General features: G+C 43.0%; 1 protein-coding gene across 2 annotated transcripts in view; it reads left to right on the top strand.

Annotated features, from left to right (window-relative positions):
- LOC118385552 (LIM domain transcription factor LMO4-B-like) overlaps positions 1-21,815 on the top strand; it is a 24,015-nt gene extending 2,200 nt beyond the window's left edge. For both annotated transcript variants that reach the window (XM_035772777.2, XM_035772775.2), the window contains exons 2-5: positions 12,206-12,448; positions 19,214-19,310; positions 19,472-19,630; positions 19,852-21,815. In XM_035772777.2, the coding sequence (XP_035628670.1) occupies positions 12,213-12,448; positions 19,214-19,310; positions 19,472-19,630; positions 19,852-19,860 (501 nt within the window). In that variant the 5' untranslated portion in view covers positions 12,206-12,212 and the 3' untranslated portion in view covers positions 19,861-21,815. The remainder of the gene's footprint in view (positions 1-12,205; positions 12,449-19,213; positions 19,311-19,471; positions 19,631-19,851) is intronic.

Raw genomic sequence — 21,815 nt, 5'->3', positions numbered from 1 at the left:
GGACGTTCCTGGAATCAGTATGCCAATTGCACGCTCCCTCAACTTAAGACATGCGTGGCATTGTGTTGTGACAAAACTGTATATTTTAGCGACCTTTTATTGTACAAGGTGCACCTGTGTCAATCAGCTTCTTGATATGACACACACGTCAGGTGGATGGATTTTCTTGGCAAAGGAGAAATTCTCATTTAACGGGGATGTAAAACTGATATGTTCACATGGAACATTGCTGGGATCTCTTATTTCAGCTCATGAAACATGGGACCAACACTTTACATGTGGAGTTTATATTTCTGTTCAGTATATTTCTCCCCAAGTGAATAATTCAATGAAGAAGAGCCAAATGCAATTGTGTATCGGCAAGTGAACTATTATTTGCTCTGTCAACCTGAAACCAGATGCAATCCATCAGTCTGTACTCAGACAGCCACGGTATTGTGTTCCTCCTCATTAGCCTCTGTTTTTAATCAGTCTATTACTAGAGCGGAACAGCGCTGTCTCTTCTCCTCACTAACCTTTTGTTTTGCTTGATAATTCATTTATCATGAAACACTGCAACGGAGACCAAGGTTATTACTAATCAGAGCCCACATACGCTTATTTCTCGATAATGACTCCAGTTTATCAGAGGAAAGAGCGTAAGTAGCCTAGTCAAGGACAGAGTGCCAGACTCAAACTTTAATCGTAACAAATATAACTGTCACCCCCCCTCCCTTGTGTAGACTTTCCTAACCCCCCTTTCTCATTTTTGTATTTAGAAAGCCAAGATGCTCCTTTGCCTGGAGAAATGCCCTACCTTGTTTTTAGCAAAAGGCTCTGTTTACAGATCGGTATTACGGCGTTCTGCTGGGAGGTGATAAGAAGGAACACTAAGTCCTTGTGCCCTCCAAACTAGGTGGTTGTCTAGTGTGTTCAGTGGGGAGTTAAGCTTGTCTAAGTCCCGTTTAGGCTAATGTACAGTTGAAGTCGGAAGTTTACATACACCTTAGCCAAATACATTTAAACTCAGTTTTTTACAATTCCATGACATTTAATCCTAGTAAAAAAATCCTGGTCTTAGGTCAGTTAGGATCACCACTCTATTTTGAAAATGTGAAATGTCAGAATAATAGTAGAGAATTATTTCATGTATTTCAGCTTCTGTTTCTTTCATCACATTCCCAGTGGGTCATAAGTTTACATACACTGAATTAGTATTTGATAGCATTGCATTTTAAATTGTTTCTTGGATCAAATGTTTTCGGGTAGCCTTCCACAAGCTTCCCAGAATAAGTAGGGTGAATTTTGGCCCATTCCACCTGACAGAGCTGGTGTAACTGAGTCAGGATGTAGGCCTCCTTGCTCGTACACGCTTTTTCAGTTTTGCCCACATTTTCTACAGGATTGAGGTCAGGGCTTTGTGATTGCCATTCCAATATCTTGACTTTGTTTTCCTTTGTTGTCCCCATTTTGCCACAACTTTGGAAGTATGCTTGGGGTCACTGTCCATTTGGAAGACCCATTTGCGACCAAGCTTTAACTTGAGATGTTGCTTCAATATATCCACATAATTCTCCTCCCTTATGATGCCATCTATTTTGTGAAGTGCACCAGTCCCTCCTGCAGCAAAGCACCACCATAACATGATGCTGCCACCATCGGGCTTCACGGTTGGGATGGTGTTCTTTGGATTGCAAGCCCCCCCCCCTTTCTCCTTCAAACAGAACGATGGTCATTATGGCCAAACGGCTCTATTTTTGTTTCATCAGACCAGAGGACATTTCTCCAAAAAGTACAATCTTTGTCCCCATGTGCAGTTGAAAACTGTAGCCTGGCTTTTTTATGGCGGTTTTGGAGCAGTTGCTTCTTCCTTGCTGAACGGTCTTTCAAGTTATGTCGATATTGGACTCGTTTTATTGTGGATATAGATACTTTTGTACCAGTTTCCTCCAGCATCTTCAAGTTTCTTTGCTGTTGTTCTGGGATTGATTTGTACCTTTTGATCCAAAGTACGTTCATCTCTAGGAGACAGAACGCGTCTCCTTCCTGAGTGGTTTGATGGCTGCTTGGTCCCATGGTGTTTATACTTGCATACTATTGTTTGTACAAATGAATGTGGTAACGTTCAGGGGTTTGGAAAAGGCGCCCAAAGATTAATCCGACTGGTGGAGGTCTACAATTTCTTTCCTGAGGTCTTACAAAGAGGCACTGAGTTTGAAGGTAGGCCTTGCTTTACATCCACAGGTACACTTCCAATTGACTCAAATTATGTCCAATTGACTCAAATTATGTCAAATAGCCTATCAGAAGCTTCTAAAGCCATGACATAATTTTCTTGAATTTTCCCAGCTGTTTAAAGGCACAGTCAACTAAGTGAACTTCTGACCCACTGGAAATGTGATACAGTGAAATAATCTGTCTCTATACAATTGTTGGAAAAATTAATTTTCATGCAAAGTAGATGTCCTAACCGATTTTCCAAAACTATAGATGGTTAACAAGAGATTTGTGGAGTGGTTGAAAAACGAGTTTTAATTGCTCCAACCTAAGTGTTGCTCTGCATTGAAATATCTCCCACTCTGAAGATGATGATGATGATGATGACATCCCTCAGGCTCAGTCTCAGATGTGCTGCAAAAGATGATTAAATGTTTATTTGCATTTAAGAGTTCTCTTTTTTTTGCTGCGTTATTTTGTCTCTTAGTGTACTGTTGACATTTCTGCAGGTGTGTGTGTCTGTGTGATTGCGTTCGCTGTGCAAATACATTCACTGTGCTGCCGCAACTTGTTGCAGGTACGGTAAGGAATGCTAAAATGTTTTTATTTTCAGGGCTCCAGACTAACGTTTTCCTGTACTAACCTTTTTCATTTGATGGCACCAGCCCCTTTTCAGGTTTTTGCTCTCAATAGGCATAAGCTATTTTCTAGTCAATGAGAAGGTTTTTACGAAAGGCTTTGTCCATCTATCAGAAGACATTCATTTGCATCGCTAACAGCTACAGTGGTAGACGTACGTGCGTCGCACACACACCGATGAGACTGGCTGTCCCGTGTCTCTGCTTCTTCTGAAAGTTGCAGGAAATACAAATCACTGATCTGTGATAATGGTGCCGGAGGGGATGGCTGCTGTTTTACGGTCTCCTAACCAACTGTGCGATTGTGTTTTTTTCAAATTGTTTGTTACCTATTTTGTACATAATGTTGCTGCTACCGTCTCTTATGACCGAAAAGAGATTCTGGACAACAGAACAGCGACTACTCATCTCGAACTGGACAAAGACTTTTTCTTTAATGAGTCTGACGCAAAGGATATACTGCTTTTCTGAGACCAGGCACAGATCCCAGTCATTCGCATGAAGAAAAGCCAGAAATAGAGGGGGCTGAGATCGGGGTGCTTTGTGAGAATTTGTCAGCAAGTGGATAACCCACCTTTGGATAACCCACCTTTGCACGTTGACCAATAGAACAAATGGTAATCACTGGAGAACAAACTAGATCTCCATTCGAGACTATCCTACCAACGGGACATTAAACTGTAATACCTTATGTTTCACAGAGTCTTGGCTGAACAACGACACTGTTAATATACAGTTGGTTGGGTTTTCCGTGCTTCGGCAGGACATAACAACTACGTCTGGTAAGATGAAAGGTGACTGTGTATTTGCCAATAACAGCTGGTGTGCGATGTCTAATACTAAGGAAATCTTGGTATTGCTTCCCTGAGGTAGAGTACCTCGTAAGCTCTAGACCACACTATCTACCAACAGTTGATCTATATTTTTCATAGCCGAATATTTACCACCACAAACCGACGCTGACACTAAGAACACACTCAGCGAGCTGTAAAAGGCCATAAGTAAACAATAAAATGCTCATCCAGAAGCAGCGATCCTAGTGCACTTAAATCCGTTTTACCTCATTTCTACCAGCATGTCACATGTGCAACCAGAGGGGGGGAAACTATAGACCACCTTTACTCCAGAGACCCATGCAAAGCTCTCAATCACCCTCTATTTGGCAAGTCGGAATCACTAAAGCAAAAGGTACCAGTGACTCGCTCAATACGGTAGTGGTCAGATGACGCGGATGCTACACTACAGAACTGTTTTGCTAGCACAGACTGGAATATGTTCCAGGATTCATCCAATTGCATTGAGGAGTAAACCACCTCAGTCACTGGCTTCGTCAATAAGTGCATCGACAACATCATCCCCACAGTGACCGTACGTACATATCCCAACCAGAAGCCATCGATTATAGGAAACATCCACACTGAGCTAAAGGCTAGAGCTGCTGCTTTCAAGGAGTGGGACACAAATCCGGACGCTTATACAGTGGTTGCTCAGCTAAAAGTTAAGTTTATGCTGCGGGATTTAAAGGTAATTTGTGGTTTAGTACGGTACCATGTACCAATAAAGGTGGAGGAAAAAAAGTCACTGCTTCATTTGCTCCAGACCACCGCAAGGGGGAGTTAAAGAACTGATTATGCTTTTGTGTCCCAAGGCGCTAAATGTGTCTTACCTGACAATGAATGGGTGATTAAAAAATAGAAACTGGTAATTGTGCTCAACTTCAAAATTGAATTTCAATTAACTGAATGATGAGGGTGAAGCAGGTGATTTGAATGTATTAATGAAAATGTTCAATTATAATCCATGATGTTCTTAAGATCTACACTACCGGTCAAAAGTTTTAGAACACCTACTCATTCAAGGGGTTTTCTGTTATTTTTACTATTTTCTACATTGTAGAATAATAGTGAAGACAAACTGAAATAACACACATGGAATCATGTAGTAACCAAAAAAAAGTGTTCAACAAATCAAAATATATTTTATTTGAGATTCCTCAAATTGCCACCCTTTGCATAGATGACAGCTTTGCACACTCTTGGCATTCTCAGCTTCGCCTGGAATTATTTTCCAACAGTTTTGAAGGAGTTCCCACATATGCTGAGCACTTGTTGGCTGCTTTTCCTTCACTCTGCGGTCTGACTCATCCCAAACCATCTCGGTTTGGTTGAGGTCAGGGGATTGTGGATGCCAGGTCATCTGATGCAGCACTCCATCACTGTCCTTCTTGGTAAAATAGCCTGTTGAAAAACCTGATAGTCCCACTTATCCCAAACCAGATGGGATGGCGTATCGCTGCAGAATGCTGTGGTAGCCTTGCTGGTTAAGTGTGCCTTGAATTGTAAATAAATCAGACTGTGTAGCCAGCAAAGCACCCCCACACCAGAACACCACCTCCATGCTTTATGGTGGGAAATATACATGCGGAGATCATGAGTTCACCCACACCGCGTCGCAAAGACACAGCGGTTGGAACCAAAAATCTTGAATTTGGACTCATCAGACCAAAGGACAAATTTCCACCGGTCTAACGTCCACTGCTCGTGTTTCTTGGCCCAAGCAAGTCTCTTCTTTGTAATGGTTTCTTTGCAGCAATTTGACCAAGAAGGCCTGACTCACGCAGTCTCCTCTGAACAGTTGATGGTGAGATGTCTATTACTTGAACTCTGAAGCAATTATTTGGCCTGTAACTCTAATGAACTTATCTTCTGCAGCAGAGGTAACTCTGGGTCTTTCATTCCTGTGGCTGTCCTTATGAGAGCCAGTTGTTTCATAGCGCTTGAAGGTTTTTGCAAATGTACTTGAAGAAACCTTCAAATTCCTGAATTTTCTGTATTGACCGACCGTGTCTTAAAGTAATGATTGACTGTTGTTTATCTTTGCGTATTTGAGCTGTTCTTGTCATAATATGGACTTGGTCTTTCACCAAATAGAGCTATCTTCTGTATACCACCCCTACCTTGTCACAACAAAGTAATTGGCTCAAATGCCTTAAGAAGGAAAGAAATTCCACAAATTTAATTTTAACAAGGCACACCTGTTAATTGAAATGCATTCCAGGTGACTACCTCATGAAGCTGGTTGAGAGAACGCCAAGTTGTCAAGGCAAAGGGTGGCTATTAGAAGCATGTCATAAACAAATCAAACTGTTTTTAACACTTTCTTTGGTTACTACGTGATTTCATAGTTTTAATGTCAATTTTTTTTACAATATAGAAAGAGTACAAATAAACACTTGAATTAGTAGGTTTTCAAAAACGGTAGTGTGTGTGTTGACTGAATAATAAGCAAGTGATGTCTGCTAAATAATCAAGCTGACATGTTGCGGTTCTTCTGATGAAGGTGCACATGGGCCCATTTATATTATGAATTCGGAGGGCAAAAGTTAAAGCATTAGACCTCTCACTAAAGGTGTCCGTCTTACAAAAGTTATACTTAAATCAACATTTTAAAGGGCCAAATTGTCTCACTCCATGTTCAAAAATGTATTTTCCCCTTGATTTAGGTTACAACCGCTCACTTTTGGTTATTTGAAAATGAAATAATTTCCAAAATATCATTTTTTTTAAAACAAGGACTTGAAAAATCTGTAAATAAGGTTTCCAGTCTGAGAATAAGAATGGTAAATTACTAATATATTAATTCAATACCTTGAAATACAAAATAAGCCATCCATCCATTTTGAGCTCCCGAGTGGCGCAGCGGCCTAAGGCACTGCATCTCATTGCAAGGAGCATCACTATAGTCCATGTATCACATCCGGCCATGATTGGGAGTCCCATACGGCGGCACACTATTGGCCCAGCGTCATCTGGGTTTTGCCGGGGTAGGCCGTCATTGTAAATAAGAATTTGTTGTAAATAACAATTGTTTAGATATTATTTCACTAGCATAATTCCAGTGGGTCAGAAGTTTAAGTTGACTGTGCCTTTAACATTTTTGGGAGAGGGGGCAGTATTTTCACGTCCGGATGAAAAGTGTGTCCAAAGTAAACAGCCTGCTACTCAGACCCAGAAGCTAAGATATGCATATCATTAGTAGATTTGGATAGAAAACACGCTGACGTTTTTAAACTGAATCATGTCTGTGAGTATAACAGAACTTATTTGGCAGGTGAAACCATGAGGACAAACCGTTCAGATTGACCCCCCTCAAATTATTTTCAATAAGATTCCATTGGGAATCCAGATTTCTAATCGACTTTCCTGCGTTTCCTATCGCTTCCACTGGATGTCAAGAGTCTTTAGAAATTGGTTGAGGTTTTTCCTTTGAGAAATGAAGAAGTAACAGAATGAGGCTCGAGGGAAGTGTACTCTTTTTGTTAGAAGTGCGTGACCTGAAAGCACGCTCCACTTTGGTTTCCTCCGGTACTGAACACAGTATATCCCGTCTTCAATTTGATCGATTATTTACATTTAAAAATACCTAAAGTTGTATTACAAAAGTAGTTTGAAATGTTTGGACAATGCTTACAGGTAACTTTTGATATATTTTGTAGTCATGTTGCGCACGTTGGAACTGGTATTTTTCTGGATCAAACGCGCCAAAGAAATTGACATTTTGGTAATATATTGACTGAATTAATCGAACAAAAGGACCATTTGTGATGTTTATGGGACATATTGGAGTGCCAACAGAAGAAGCTCGTCAAAGGTAAGGCATGAATTATAATTATTTTTAATTCTGCGTTTTGTGTCGCACCTGCAGGGTTGAAATATGCTTTTCTCTCTTTGTTTACTGGGGTGCTGTCCTCAGATAATAGCATTGTTTGCTTTCGCCGTAAAGCATTTTTGAAATCTGACACGTTGGCTGGATTCACAACAAGTGTAGCTTTAATTTGGTATATTGAATGTGTGATTTCATCAAAGTTAAATTTTTATAGTAATTTATTTGAATTTGGCACTCTGCATTTTCACTGGATGTTGGCCAGGTGGGATGCTACCTTCCCACATATCCCAGAGAGGTTAAACAGCTTGGAAAATTCCAGAAAATGTCATGGCTTTAGAAGCTTCTGATAGGCTAATTGACATCATTTGAGTCAATTAGAGGTGCACCTGTGTATTTCAAGGCCTACCTTAAACTCAGTGCCTCGTTGCTTGACATCAATTCCCATACCGCCCTAACAGATCCACAGATGACTCAGTCTGAATCGCACTCTACACTGCCTGTTCCCACCTGTACAAAAGAAATACCAATGTGAGACTGCTATTAATTCGCTATCTCTGTTGTTTTTTGTCGCACTGCTTTGCTTTATCCTGGCCAGGTTGCAGTTGTAAATTAAACTTGTTCTCAACTGGCCTACCTGGTTAAATAAATAATTTTAAAAAATTAAACAGCTCAGCGTTCAACACCATAGTGCCCTCCAAAGCTCAACACTTAGCTAAGGAGTCTGGGACTAAACACCACCTTCTGCAACTGGATCCTGGACTTCCTGACGGGCTGCCCCCAGATGGTAAGGATGGGTAACAACACATTTGCCACGCTGATCCTCAGACCCCTCAGGGGTGCGTGCTTAGTCCCCTCCTGTACTCCCTGTTTACCCACGTCTGAGTGGCCAAGCACGACTCCAACACCATTAAGTTTGATGATGACACAACAGTGCTAGGCCTGGTCACTGACAATGATGAGACAGCCTACAGAGGGTAGTGCATATGGCCCAGTACGTCACTGGGGCCAAGCTTCCTGCCATCCAGGACCTATATACTAGGCGGTGTCAGAAGAAGGCCCAAAAAATTGTCAAAGACTCCAGTCACCCAAGTTATAGACTGTTCTCTCTGCTACCGCACGGCAAACGGTACCAGAGTGCCAAGTCTTAGGTCTAAATGGCTCCTTAATTCTATCCACAAGCCATAAAACCGTTGAACAACTAATGAAATGGACTATTTACACCCCCCCCCCTTTTTTTTTTTTTTTTTTACCCTGCTGCTACTCGATGTTTATTATTTATTTATAGTTACTTTACCCCTACCGACATGTAGAAATAACCTCGACTTACCTATACCCCCACACATTGACTTGGTACCGGTACCCCCTGTATATAGCCTCGTTATTTATTTATTTATTTTCTTAAATATTTTCGTAAATATTTCTTGAACTGCATTGTTGGTTAAGGGCTTATAAGTAAGCATTTCACGGTAAGGTCTACACTTTTTTTTTGGCGCCTGTGACACACAATTTTACTTGCTGTATTCTGTTCGTCTTCATTATAAACTTGGGCAAATGTAATACGTTTTCTATTGATTTCAATACATTTAATTGACTTCCTACCTAGTTCAATACGACTCAATGATGCCTAGTGCACTCGCAATGGCCGATGCGCAGCTCCATATTTCAAAAACGTATTTGATATGTCAATACAGTATGAAATTGCACTGCGGAAGGGAGGACACTATCATTACAGGACTAATGCACTTTACTGTTTGACCAAATCATGGTGTTCTCCTCCTAAAAATATGTAATGTTTTGATTGGAGGTGACCAGGTGGAATGTACAGCTCTCACCAGTGTGACCAATTAAAAATGTAACTATCACAGCCAAGTCAAAAGGTCGCAAAATACAACTGTGGTCGAAGCATGGAGCCCTGATTTGTGCACTCATTTGAGACTCACACGTAGCTGCACTGCAGCAGTTCTTTGGAGGCTTCAGTATGAAGACGAAGTCAAGCTTACAGAGAAATAATCATTAATTTAAGTGCAGCCTGTTAGCCCCTTCGGTTGAACATTGTCTGCCGTGTCTTCTCGATACATGGTATGATCTGTTTGGAGTCAAGCGAGACTAACTAGTTGTATAGGCACATTTCCAGCTGCCCAGAAATAAACGGGGGCATAGGACTTAAGTAAATGTTGACATACTGTATAGGAACTCTACCCCAGGGGTTTTCAAACATTTCCTCTGAGACCCTCAGCCATTCCATATATACTACATGACCAAAAGTATGTGGACGTCTGATCGTTGAACATCTCATTCCAAAATCATGGTCATTAATATGGAGTTGGTCCCCCTTTGCTGCTATAACAGCCTCTACTCTTCTGGGAAGGCTTTCCACTAGGTGTTGGAACATTGCTGCTATAACAGCCTCCATCTTCTGGGAACATTGCTGCGGGGTTGGGCACTGATGTTGGGCGATTAGGCATGACTTGCAATTGGTATTCCAATTCTCCAAGGTGTTCGATGGTGTTGAGGTTAGGACTCTTTGCAGGCCAGTCAAGTTCTTCCACACCGATCTCGATAGACCTTGCTTTGTGCACTGGGGCATTGTCATGCTGAAACAGGAAAGGGCCTTGCCCAAACTGTTGCCATAAAGTTGGAAGCACAGAATTGTCTGGAATGTCATTATGGTGTAGTGTTAAGGTTTCCCTTCACTGGAACTACGGGGCCTAGCCCGAACCATGAAAAATAGCCCCAGGCCATTATTCCTCCTCCACCAAACTTTACAGTTGGCACTATGCATTGGGGCAGGTAGCGTCTTCCTGTCATCCAAACCCAGATTAGTCTGTTGGACTGCCAGATGGTGAAGCGTGATTCATCACTCTAGAGAAAGTGTTTCCACTGCTCGAGTCCAATGGCGGCAAGCTTTAAACACTTGGCATTGTGCATGGTCATTTTAGGCTTGTGTGCGGCTGCTCGGCCATGGAAACCCATTACATGAAGCGCCTGATGTACAGTTATTTTGCTGACTTTGCTTCCAGAAGCAGTTTGAAACTTGGTAGTGAGTGTTGTAACCGAGGACTGTACATGGCAGTCCCGAGTTTGTGTATTTAACCTATTCCAGAGTTGGCACACACAGCATTTTAGCAAACCCTTTTCCTAATCTTTGCACTTTTCTCCTAACCTGCTACGTTCATTTTCCTAACCTATAAAAAAAAGTATTTCTGGTAGTGATGCACCGATACGACATTTTTGACCGATACCGATATCCAATATTTTCTTTTGCCAAAATATACAATACCGATATTTTTTTTTAAAGTAGTGCCCTTTTAAGCATTCTGGTACAGTTAAATAGTTAGACCGCTGCGTCCATGTGTGTTAAGGCACTGCATCTCAGTACAAAAGGCGTCACTACAGTCCCTGGTTCGAATCCAGGCTGTATCACTTCCGGCTGTGATTGGGAGTCCCATAGGGCGGCACACAATTGGCCCAGCGTTGTCCTGGTTTGGCCTGGGTAGGCGTCATTGTAAATAAGAACTTGTTCCCTATTTAAATAAAGGTGTTCCACACACTGACCAAAACGCTATTTTGTTGGCATTATTTAAACTTATTTCTTTCACTTACTTGCTGTGTTCAGTCTTTTCATTCTCAACAAGCATTTCTCATACTGTGGAATGCCGTTTGGGTCTTTGCTTGTTGACCAATCAGGACCTGACTATGACTGCACGTCACAATAATGTAACACTTTCATACATTTCTATGTAGTTATTACACAGTGTAATCAATATCACTCCTATGTCACAACGATTAATCGATACATATGCCATGATGCTGGTAAAGTTGTGTCGTGCACCTACAGTGCTGGTCATTTAACATTTTAAAAAAGAGCACTCATGGATGCAAACAATGTTCTTCCCCAAAAACATATCAAAACGACTTCTGTTTTAGCTTTTCTACATTGTAACCCTAGTGAAAACCTTTTTGAAAAACCAACCTCTCTGCCGACTGTAGTTTACACAGCTCCACTCTGCAATGCAACCCAACCACATTTATTCAGTAAGCAGCACTCTGCAACATCAAAGACTTCTCCTCTGGGACTTATTTTTGAAGTTTCAATGAAGAGGTCTGTTTGTGTGGAGGTTGTCGTGGGACAACTGCTTTCCACGATGCCAGTCAGTTCAAAGGCGTATGTTTTTTCACGGAACTGCCCCCCCCCCCCCATATTCCTTAAATAATTAGGCCTAAGCTCTTTGCCTGGGAGACCCGGAACCACCCGAATGGTCACGGTGCCAAGACTCACATTTGGGAATCAGAGGCCTCTTTCCTGTCTGAGGCTTCTCTCTCCTAGCCACACACGTTCCAGGTGTGTGTCATGTATGGCACGGATTTCTTTAGGAAGACCCTGATAACAGGGATGATTCAGCGGCAGCTCTTGTGACCGCTTCCAAGGAACCTACATTTCCTGAATGTTCTGGTGGTTTACGGAAATAGAGTCTCCTTCACATGGTAGAAGCATCAACCAAATACTCATAGTTGAAATAAAGACTCACGATGTGTTTATGTTAGTGGTCGTATTTTTTGCCTTGACTGTTAATGACAGGTGTTTTGTAGGCTTTAAACGTCTGTCCATATTAAGCTCAATTTTTGTGCTGCAGAATAGACACACTTCACCATTCACCCACCCTTGTTGTTACCAATCTTATCTCCCCCTCCCGTCTTCTCTCCAGGCCAGCCATGGTGAACAGCCGGGTGGAGGCATCAGCCGTGGCGGTGACAGGCGGCAGCTCGTCAGGCAGGTCCTGCGCAGGCTGCGGCGGGCGCATCACTGACCGCTTCCTCCTCTTCTCCATGGAGCGCTACTGGCACACGCGCTGCCTCAAGTGCTCCTGCTGCCACGCCCAGCTGGGTGAGATCGGCACCACCTGCTACAGCAAAGGGGGCATGATCCTCTGCAAGAACGACTACATCAGGTGAGCGTCAGGGGAGGCAGCATTCAAATCGGAAAGGACTGGGGTGGACGCAACACGGTAATAGCTTCACCTCTGGTAGGCCAGGTGTAATGTCTGCCTCCGTTTTGGTCATGTAGTTAAAGGAAAGAGATTTGATTGCAATCAACCCTACTAGGGTGACATGGATACGTGGAAAGCAGAATTCCCTGTGGGAAATTATTTGACTGTTATACAGCTCTGCAATGACTTTAGTTTCTAGGTTAACAGTCTCAGATGTTTTAGCTATCGTCCACCATTTGACATGGACAATGAAAATGGAAATTAAAAGTTAAAAGTGCCACAGAAATCCACTTAACCACAACTGATCACGCGTGATGAGTCTTAATGTTTGTCCAAACAAGCACAGACAGCTTTGAAACGGGTGGAAAAATGGAGGAATTTGTCTGCGCACACAAAGGCACCAGGTGTTGGTGTGTGAATGCAAACGGGCATGGCAGGATTAGAGCGACTGGAGGGTGTTACGGAAGGGGTATAGGCACACACCAGGGTTGTGTGTGGGGCCGGTGAAGCAATGGATTTTTAACAGCAGCTCTCTAACCTCTCAAGACATGACCAACTGTCTACATACTTTTTAGGCATTTGATGATAAACCCTTAAGGAGTTGCGTAAGGTGAGAGGAAACTGGGAATAGACTACACATTAGCCAATTCCATCACCACTGCATTGCTCCTACTCGGTTTGACTTAATTTCTTGCCCAATCGTGTGTATGTGTCTGTGTTGCCTGGTACACTGAAACGTATGTACTTTTTCAATACCACAACATGGAAAACGGTTTGTACTAGAATTGTAACTAATTAGAAAAGTACATTTCCTGAAGAACATGTGGTGTGCATGCTAGCTTGTAAATGATCCATTGATTTGATAGGATAGCCTGATTATGTGAAAGTTGTTTTGGTGCAAATTTATACAGGCTTAATTGGCAAAGGATTATTTTAAATAGCCACCATTATATTACTGTGGTTCTAATTCAAATCAAGTCCAATTGTATTAGTCACATGGGCAGAATACAGCAGGTACAACATTACACCTTCTATGGCTAGGGTTGCTGGAGTCTTGGACAATTTTCAGGGCCTTCCTCTGACACCGTCTGGTATAGAGGTCCTGGATGGCAGGAAGCTTGTTCCCAGTGATTTACTGGGCCATGTGTACTACCCTCTCTTGTGCCTTGCGGTTGGAGGGTGAGCAGTTGCCATACAAGGCAGTGATGCAACCAGTCAGGATGCTCTCAATGGTGCAGCTGTAGAACCTTTTGAGATATCTGAAGACCCATGCCAAATCTTTTCAGCCTCCTGAGTGGGAATAGGTTTTGTTGTGCCCTCCTCACGACTGTCTTGGTGTGCTTGAACCAAGTTAGTTTGTTGGGGATGTGGACACCAAGGAACTTGAAGCTCTCAACCTGCTCCACTGCATCCTTATCGATGAGAATGGGGGCGTGCTCGGTCCTCTTTTTTCCTGTAGTCCACAATCATCTCCTTTGTCTTGATCACGTTGACGGAGAGGTTGTTGTCCTGGCACCACACGGCCAGGTATCTGACCTCCCTATAGGCTGTCTCGTTGTTGTCGGTTATCAGGCCAACCACTGTTGTCATTTTCAAATGTATTGATGATGTTGGAGGTGTGCCTGGCCATGCACTCATGAGTGAACAGGGAGTACAGGAGGGCCTGAGCACGCACCACTGAGGGGCCCCTGTGTTGAGGATCACCGTGGCGGATGTGTTACCTACCCTTACCACCTGAGGGTGGCCTGTCAGGAAGTCCAGGATCTAGGGAGGTGTTTAGTCTAGAGGTTGACTGATTTTAATTGGAATGGCCGATTAATTAGGGCCGATTTTTCAAATTTTCATAACAATCGGAATTTGTATTTTTGGGTGCCAATTTTTATTATTAAAAAAATAAAAATTCACCTGTATTTAATATTTATTTAACTAGGGAAGTCTGTTAAGAACACATTCTTATTTTCAATGACGGCCTAGGAACGGTGGGTTAATGCCTCGTTCAGTGGCAGAAAGACAGATTTTCACCTTGTCAGCTCGGGGGATTCAATCTTGCAACCTTATAGTTAACTATTCTAACGCAATAACGACCTGCCTCTCTCTCGTTGCACTCCACAAGGAGACTGCCTGTTACGCAAATGCAGTAAGCCAAGGTAAGTTGCTAGCTAGCATTAAACTTATCTTATGAAAAACAATCAATCATAATCACTAGTTAACTACACATGGTTGATGATATTACTAGATATTATATAGCGTGTCCTGTGTTGGATAAAATCTGACTGAGCATACAAGCATACACGTATCTGACTGAGTGGTGGTAGGCAGAAGCAGGCGTGTAAACATTCATTCAAACAGCACTTTCGTGCATTTTGCAATCATTGTGCTGTTTATGACTTCCAACCTATCAACTCCCGAGATGAGGCTGGTGTGACCGAAGTGAAATGGCTGGCTAGTTAGCGCGCGCTAAAAGCGTTTCAAACTTCACTCGCTCTGAGCCTTGGGGTGGTTGTTTCCCTTGCTTTGCATGGGTAACGCTGCTTAGATGTGGTGGCTGTTGTCGTTGTGTTGCTGGTTCGAGCCCAGGGAGAAGCGAGGAGAGGGACGGAAGCTATACTGTTACACTGGCAATACTAAAGTGCCTAAACATCCAATAGTCAAAGGTATATGAAATACAACTGAAACGTTAGCTTTCTTACATAGCACATATTGCACTTTTACTTCTCCAAAGCTTTGTTTTTGCATTATTTAAACCAAATTGAACATGTTTCATTATCTAATTGAGGCTAAATTGATTTTATTGATGTATTGTATTAAGTTAAAATAAGTTAATTCAGTATTGTTGTAATTGTCATTAATACAAATACATTTTAAGAAAACAATTGTCTTATTTTAATCGGTATCAGCTTTTTTGGTCCTCCCAATAATCGGTATCGGCGTTAAAAAAATCACAATCGTCTACCAACTTGTGTAGCCGTTTGCGATGCTAATGATAGGCTAACCATCTTTAGGCTTTCACAAATGCCTTCTCAATTGAGGCTACTTTGTAGTTATGCCTACCTGGCAGAATTTGCATCAATCCAGTGGCCATTTTATTTTGCAAACTCCATCACGTGTGGTTAAAGCATTGTTGTGAACTTAGAACATCCAATTTTTATTTTTTTATACAGTCCCTTCATTTTGATAATGAAAAATCTAATTTTCTTTTTTTTTGTTTTTTTGCTGTGGTATCGTTTTGGTATTGAGTGTCATGATACTAAACCTGGTATTGGTTTCGAAGTCAAAATTCTGGTGTGTGTGTGTGTGCGCACCCACGCGTCAGAGGCTGGCTGATCTAACACAGACAAGGGATTGTGTGGGTCCTGTGTTGGCACTGCTCACGCACTAGCGCTCTCCAGGGCAAACATTGGGGGAGATCCGGAGCAGTCTGAAAACCCACGGCCCAAGAGCGCCCACACGGAGGGAGGCCTCCTGGATAGTGCAGAGACACTGGGCACTTTGTACATTTGTCCAGTAATAGTTCAGGGGATTTAAAGCCACTCCCAGTGGAATTAATAAAGCACTTATACTTCACTACTACACTGAACAAAAATATAAACGTAAAGTGTTGGTCCCATTTTTCATGAGCTGACATAAAATATACCAGACATTCTCCATATGCACAAAACGTGTAATTTGTGCACAAATGTGTTTACATTCCTCAGTGAGGATTTCTTCTTTGCTAAGATAATCCATCCACCTGACAGGTGTGGCATATCAAGAATCTGATTAAACAGCATGATCATTACACAGGTGCACCTTGTGCTGGGGGCAATAGAAAGGCGACTTTAAAATGTGCAGTTTTGTCACACAACATAATGCCACGGATGTCTCAAGCTTTGAGGGAGCGTGCAATTGGCATACTGACTGCAGGAATGTCCACCAGGGCTGTTGCCAGAGACTTTAATGTTTCTTTCTCTACCATAAGCCACCTCCAACGTCGTTTTAGAGAATTTAGCAGTACGTCCAACCGGCCTCACAACCGCAGACCTCGTGTAACCACACCAGCCCAAGACCTCCACATCCGGTTTCTTCACCTACGGGAACGTCTTAGACCAGCCACCCGGACAGCTGATTAAACTGAGGAGTATATCTGTCTGTAATAAAGCCCTTTTGATTGGCTGGGCCTGGAGCCGCAGTGGGTGTATCCAGGCCACCCAGTGGGTGTATCCAGGCCACCCATGTCTGCGCCCCTGCCCATTCATGTGAAATCCATAGATTAGGGCTTAATTTATTTCAATTGACTGATTTCCTTATATGAACTGTAACTTAGTTAAATTGTTGCATTTATTTTTGTTCAGTATATGTGATATACAAAATATGTATGGTTGTGAAATGTAATGTACAATGTATTGCTTCAATTTCACCTTGACGCCCAATAACTCCTCATTGCAACCATCATAGAATGATTGGGATTTGCATAAGTGTTTTTGCCACCAAAATACCTATGTTAATTAGCCATATGGATCGACATAAGAAGTATCTGTTTTTTCTGCACTGCTGCTTTAACAGTTGTCACACTCGTGGACAGGACCTTGTGTCCACGCTCAAGGTCCATCCTCAGACATTTGTAACGCAATTCGCAGCATATCAAATATGTATAATACAGTTGGTGGGTCCTCATTGCCAAGTGACCCGGTGCCAATGAGGTCCGATAAAGGGAGAGGGAGCTTTAATTAGGGAGAACAGGCTTCTTCTCGGGCACTTGCTTATTAATTTACTGTTTGGATTAAGATCAATAGGGCAAGGGAGAGAGTATAGAGGGGGGAGGTATAGCAGCCAAAACCGGTATGGTAGGCATCACAAGGAAGGGGGTGTAATGAGAGCAGGAAATAGGCTTCCTATGAAGACTGAATGGTTTAACTGTTTACACGCTAGGGGCACTGAGAGATGGTCCGATTGGCTCTGGGTAGTCTGTACTAAATGTGGTGTGAAGGTTTCTTGTAAATCGCATGTAAATTCCGCAAAAAACGAAACGTCCTCTCACTGTCAACTGCGTTCATTTACAGCAAACTTAACATGTGTAAATATTTGTATGAGTGTAAAATTCAACAACTGCGACACTACAAATTCCACAGACATGTGACTAACAGAGATGGAATGTGGGGGTCAAAATCAAAAGTAACAGTCAATATCCGGTGTGGCCACCAGCTACATTAAGTACTGCGGTGCATCTCCTCATGGACTGCACCAGATTTGCCAGTTCTTGCTGTGAGATGTTACCCCCACTTCCACCAAGGCACCTGCAAGTTCCTGGACATTACTGGGGGGGAATGGCCCTAGCCCTCACCCTCCAATGGGATTGAGATCCGGGCTCTTTGCTGGCCAAGGCAGAACACTGACATTCCTGTCTTGCAGAAAATCACGCACAGAATGACCTGTATGGCTGGTGACATTGTCATGCTGGAGGGTCAATGTCAGGATGAGCCTGCAGGAAGAGTACCACATGAGGGAGGAGGATGTCTTCCCTGTAACGCACAGCGTTGAGATTTCCTGCAATGACAACAAGCGCAGTCCGATGATGCTGTGACACACCGCCTCAGACCACGACAGACCCTCCACCTCCAAATCGATCCCACTCCAGAGTACAGGCCTCGGTGTAACGCTCATTCCTTCGACGATAAATGCGAATCCAACTATCACCCCTGGTGAGTCAAAACAGCGACTCGTCAGTGAAGAGCACTTCTTGGCAGTCCTGTCTGGTCCAGCGACGGTGGGTTTGTGCCCATAGGCGACGTTGTTGCCAGTGATGTCTGGTGAGGACCTGCCTTACAACAGGCCTACAAGCCCTCAGTCCAGCCTCTCTCAGCCTATTGCGGACGGTCTGAGCACTGATGGAGGGATTGTGCATTCCTGGTGTATCTCGGACAGTTGTTGCCATCCTGTCCCGGAGGTGTGATGTTCGGCTGTACCGATCCTGTGCAAGTGTTACACGTGGTCTACCACTGCGAGGACGATAAGCTGTTCATCCTGTCTACCTGCAGCACTGTCTTAGGCATCTCACAGTACGGACATTGCAATTTATTGCCCTGGCCACATCTGCAGTCCTCATGCCTCCTTGCAGCATGCCTAAGACACGTTCACCCAAATGTATTTTTTTGCTGAGTTTACTTATTGGTCACGCTCCAAGGAGGAGGCTAAGTGTTTGACAGGAGCAAGGCAATATGTAGTTCACCAAAAATAGTCCTATAGCGGATCAAATTGTTTTCATGTGCTTCACACAAAACAGACATTATCACTGGCACCTACAAAAGATATTCACTGACTCAAAGAAAAATCCTTAATCTGGGTTCCTCACCAGTATCATCTGAAACATATTCTCTCCCAGTAACCCGCCATGGACTTCGTCTACAGATTCCAGGTGGGGGTTGAGCTGTATTCTCCGGCTGAGCACCACAAGACCTGAGTCGGTGCACCACCACCGGCACCTATTTCCATGCTGCATCCCTCCCATTCAGTCCTTCTGGACACCTGCTTTATTCAACCACTGCTCTGAGAACTATTTAGAATTAATTGCTTGAGTTGGTTCTAGTTAGGAATGAGAAAGGGTAAGCTGAATAGAATCAGGTGTTGTGAAGGCCGAGAGTGGTACTGAACCACAGCATCATTGTCGTTGACCAAGTCTCCTCATATTCCCAATCTGTTGAAGGGTAAGCGGTTGCAGTTGTCTGACAGTTTGTTTGGGTTGACCCGCAGGCTGTTTGGGCACAGCGGGGCATGCAGCGCCTGTGGCCAGTCCATCCCTGCCAGTGAGATGGTGATGCGGGCACAGGGCAACGTGTACCACCTCAAGGTAAGACTAACTTCAGCCTGAAAGTAAAGCCCGACCCCAACAGATCTGCAAAAGCTAAATATTTAAGGGCCCTTAGACACAGCAATTTGACCCAAGCTTCTGTTGCTCATTCTTAAAACTGTTTCATTAAACAATTCCTTCCTCTGTCTCTCCCTCTGCAGTGTTTCACCTGTGCCACCTGTAGGAACCGGCTGGTGCCGGGCGACCGCTTCCACTACGTTAATGGCACCATCTTCTGTGAGCACGACAGGCCAGGGGGCGCTCTACTCCGCAGTCACCTGACCCCACTGCAGGGGAACGGCATGATGCCTGACCAGAAGGTATGGGGATGTTCTCCGGACCCTATTTTGATAGAACTACACAGCTTGTGGTTCATTGTCCCTTGTGTGTTAAGAATCCATTTGGTTTAATGAATGAATTTGCTGTTTTGGTAATATTTTTTTGAAGGTGGTGTTGGAACTGTGGTTGTCTTACAATCTTTGTTCTTGCGGTCTGCGTAATCAATGCTTATCATTTAATCACCTCTTTCTCCTGATCTCAGGTGTGCTGAAGGATGGATGACAAAGCAACGTGTGCCTTCCCCCCCCCCCCACCACCTCCTGCTCTTTCTCCTCCATCTTTAAGTTTGTCCAACACCAGCCAGCCCTTCGTTCAGATATTCCTAAATCCATTCTCCGGGTACTGCTGCTAGTGTCCAGTGGCTTTCTAAACAACACGTCATTCCCAACATCATATTTCTTCTTCTTAGAGAATCATGTTCTCAACCTTCAAGGGGTAGATGCTGAGGAGGGAAAGACTATTGATGAGGATGATTTATACTGCCAAGCCAGTGTCCATTTCTGGTAAGGCCAATGGGGACTGACTTGTAATGGCCTGAGAGGAGGACTATGGCATTTCCAGTGATGGACCATTCACTTTCCTTAGCCAGCACAAAACACTATGGGGAGAGAGAGAGAAGACCTGGACTAATATGGAAACACGTATAAACTGGTTCTGGTCAGGGGCTGCTTCAACCAAGCTACAGTAATACTGACTCTTGAAACAGGAAGAGCACATTCAAACAAGACCGGCCACACGAATACACATATGCAACACTTTCTGAGCTCAGATTCACTAGACTCCTTCATCTGTTGCGAGAAAAACAGGAAATACTGTGGTTGCAGTGCTATGCTGCCGTAGCTGTGTTTCACCCGACTGGGGAGTCTGGCCGAACAAGTAAAGATCAAATACACCTGCCTCTTTTACACTAAAAAAATATTCTCTGTGTACAAAATTTAAGAAAGTCTGTAGAATATTCATCAAAACACAACTTTTAGTCCCATGATTCTTTTTGTAGATTTTCTTTGATATTTAGTTGTGTTTTCAGTTAAATGATTTCTGGGGTTAGGAAATTTACTCATGTTTATGGGAACATAGAAATTATGCATTTTGTCATTTGTTTTAAAATATTTGTTTTATTACGGTGACCATTGTAATTCCAACATGACTTCGCAGCAGTGTTCCATACGTCCTAAATGTATTCTCATGTGTGGTGGTGAAGGTCCAAGTTGAACTGGTCCACATTTAACTTGGGTAATGTTGAGTATGGCTCACTGTAGCAGTTTTCGAAAAGAAAAATAAGTGTTTCTTTATTGGAGAAGTCCAGGTAGACCCTACCTGGTTCAGGCTGTTTTCTTCAGTTTGGTACCTAATGAACACGATCCAGGTTGAGGAAATAGGGGAGTGGCATGGGGATGGAAAGCAGTATAAACTGTAGATATTTTTTTCTAGTGTTGTATTGTGTGTTTTATGGTTGAATTTTGTCATTGTGTGGCCTTTGCTTGAAACAAAGGCCCATTTTCAAATGCTGTAAAACATTTCAAAATAACTACTCATAATATCGCGAGTCACTTGTGTCACATCTAACGAGTGAGTGATTGGATAATATTTACGTGCCGCAGGATGAGGGAGAGTGGCGTGCATGTGTGTAGCGAGGTGTGACACACATCCCTTTTCACACTGAAACGTAGCTTCGGTAATGCTTTCAGGGCTCGGACAAACATGGCTGATTTTCCAAGGCTTGATCCGAGGCCAGTACAGAAGATATGTAGGTGGTAGGAGATAAAGGCCTGGGCCGGAGTCTAATTAAAAAGGGAGAGACCCCCTTTTCCTGTGGGTGTTTCAGAGGAGCAGCTGTTGACTTTACAGCAACAACAAACGGAAGAAATTAGCCTTTTCCTTCACCGTTCTACGAAACTCTATAATTGTATCACTGTTCTGTTTCTTTACAATGTCTGAATGACATTTTCACTTATTTTCTGAGTTCTGAACTTGGTAGTTGGAGTAGAGGGCTCTATACTCATAGTACTGGATGGCATTTTGCAGTATTTTCTTTGGCACGCAAACGCCTCTCCGATCTTATTTAGTTATCTACAAAATGATGGAATTTAATTAGCTACCTTTTTGCCTAGAAATCACACACGGTGTTCTCTGCCAGTCGACTTTCATGATCCTCTTTTACTTATT

This window comes from Oncorhynchus keta, chromosome 6, assembly GCF_023373465.1.
Source record: "Oncorhynchus keta strain PuntledgeMale-10-30-2019 chromosome 6, Oket_V2, whole genome shotgun sequence".
NCBI classification, from domain to species: Eukaryota; Metazoa; Chordata; class Actinopteri; order Salmoniformes; family Salmonidae; genus Oncorhynchus; species Oncorhynchus keta.
This window is presented reverse-complemented; position numbering and strand designations above follow the sequence as displayed.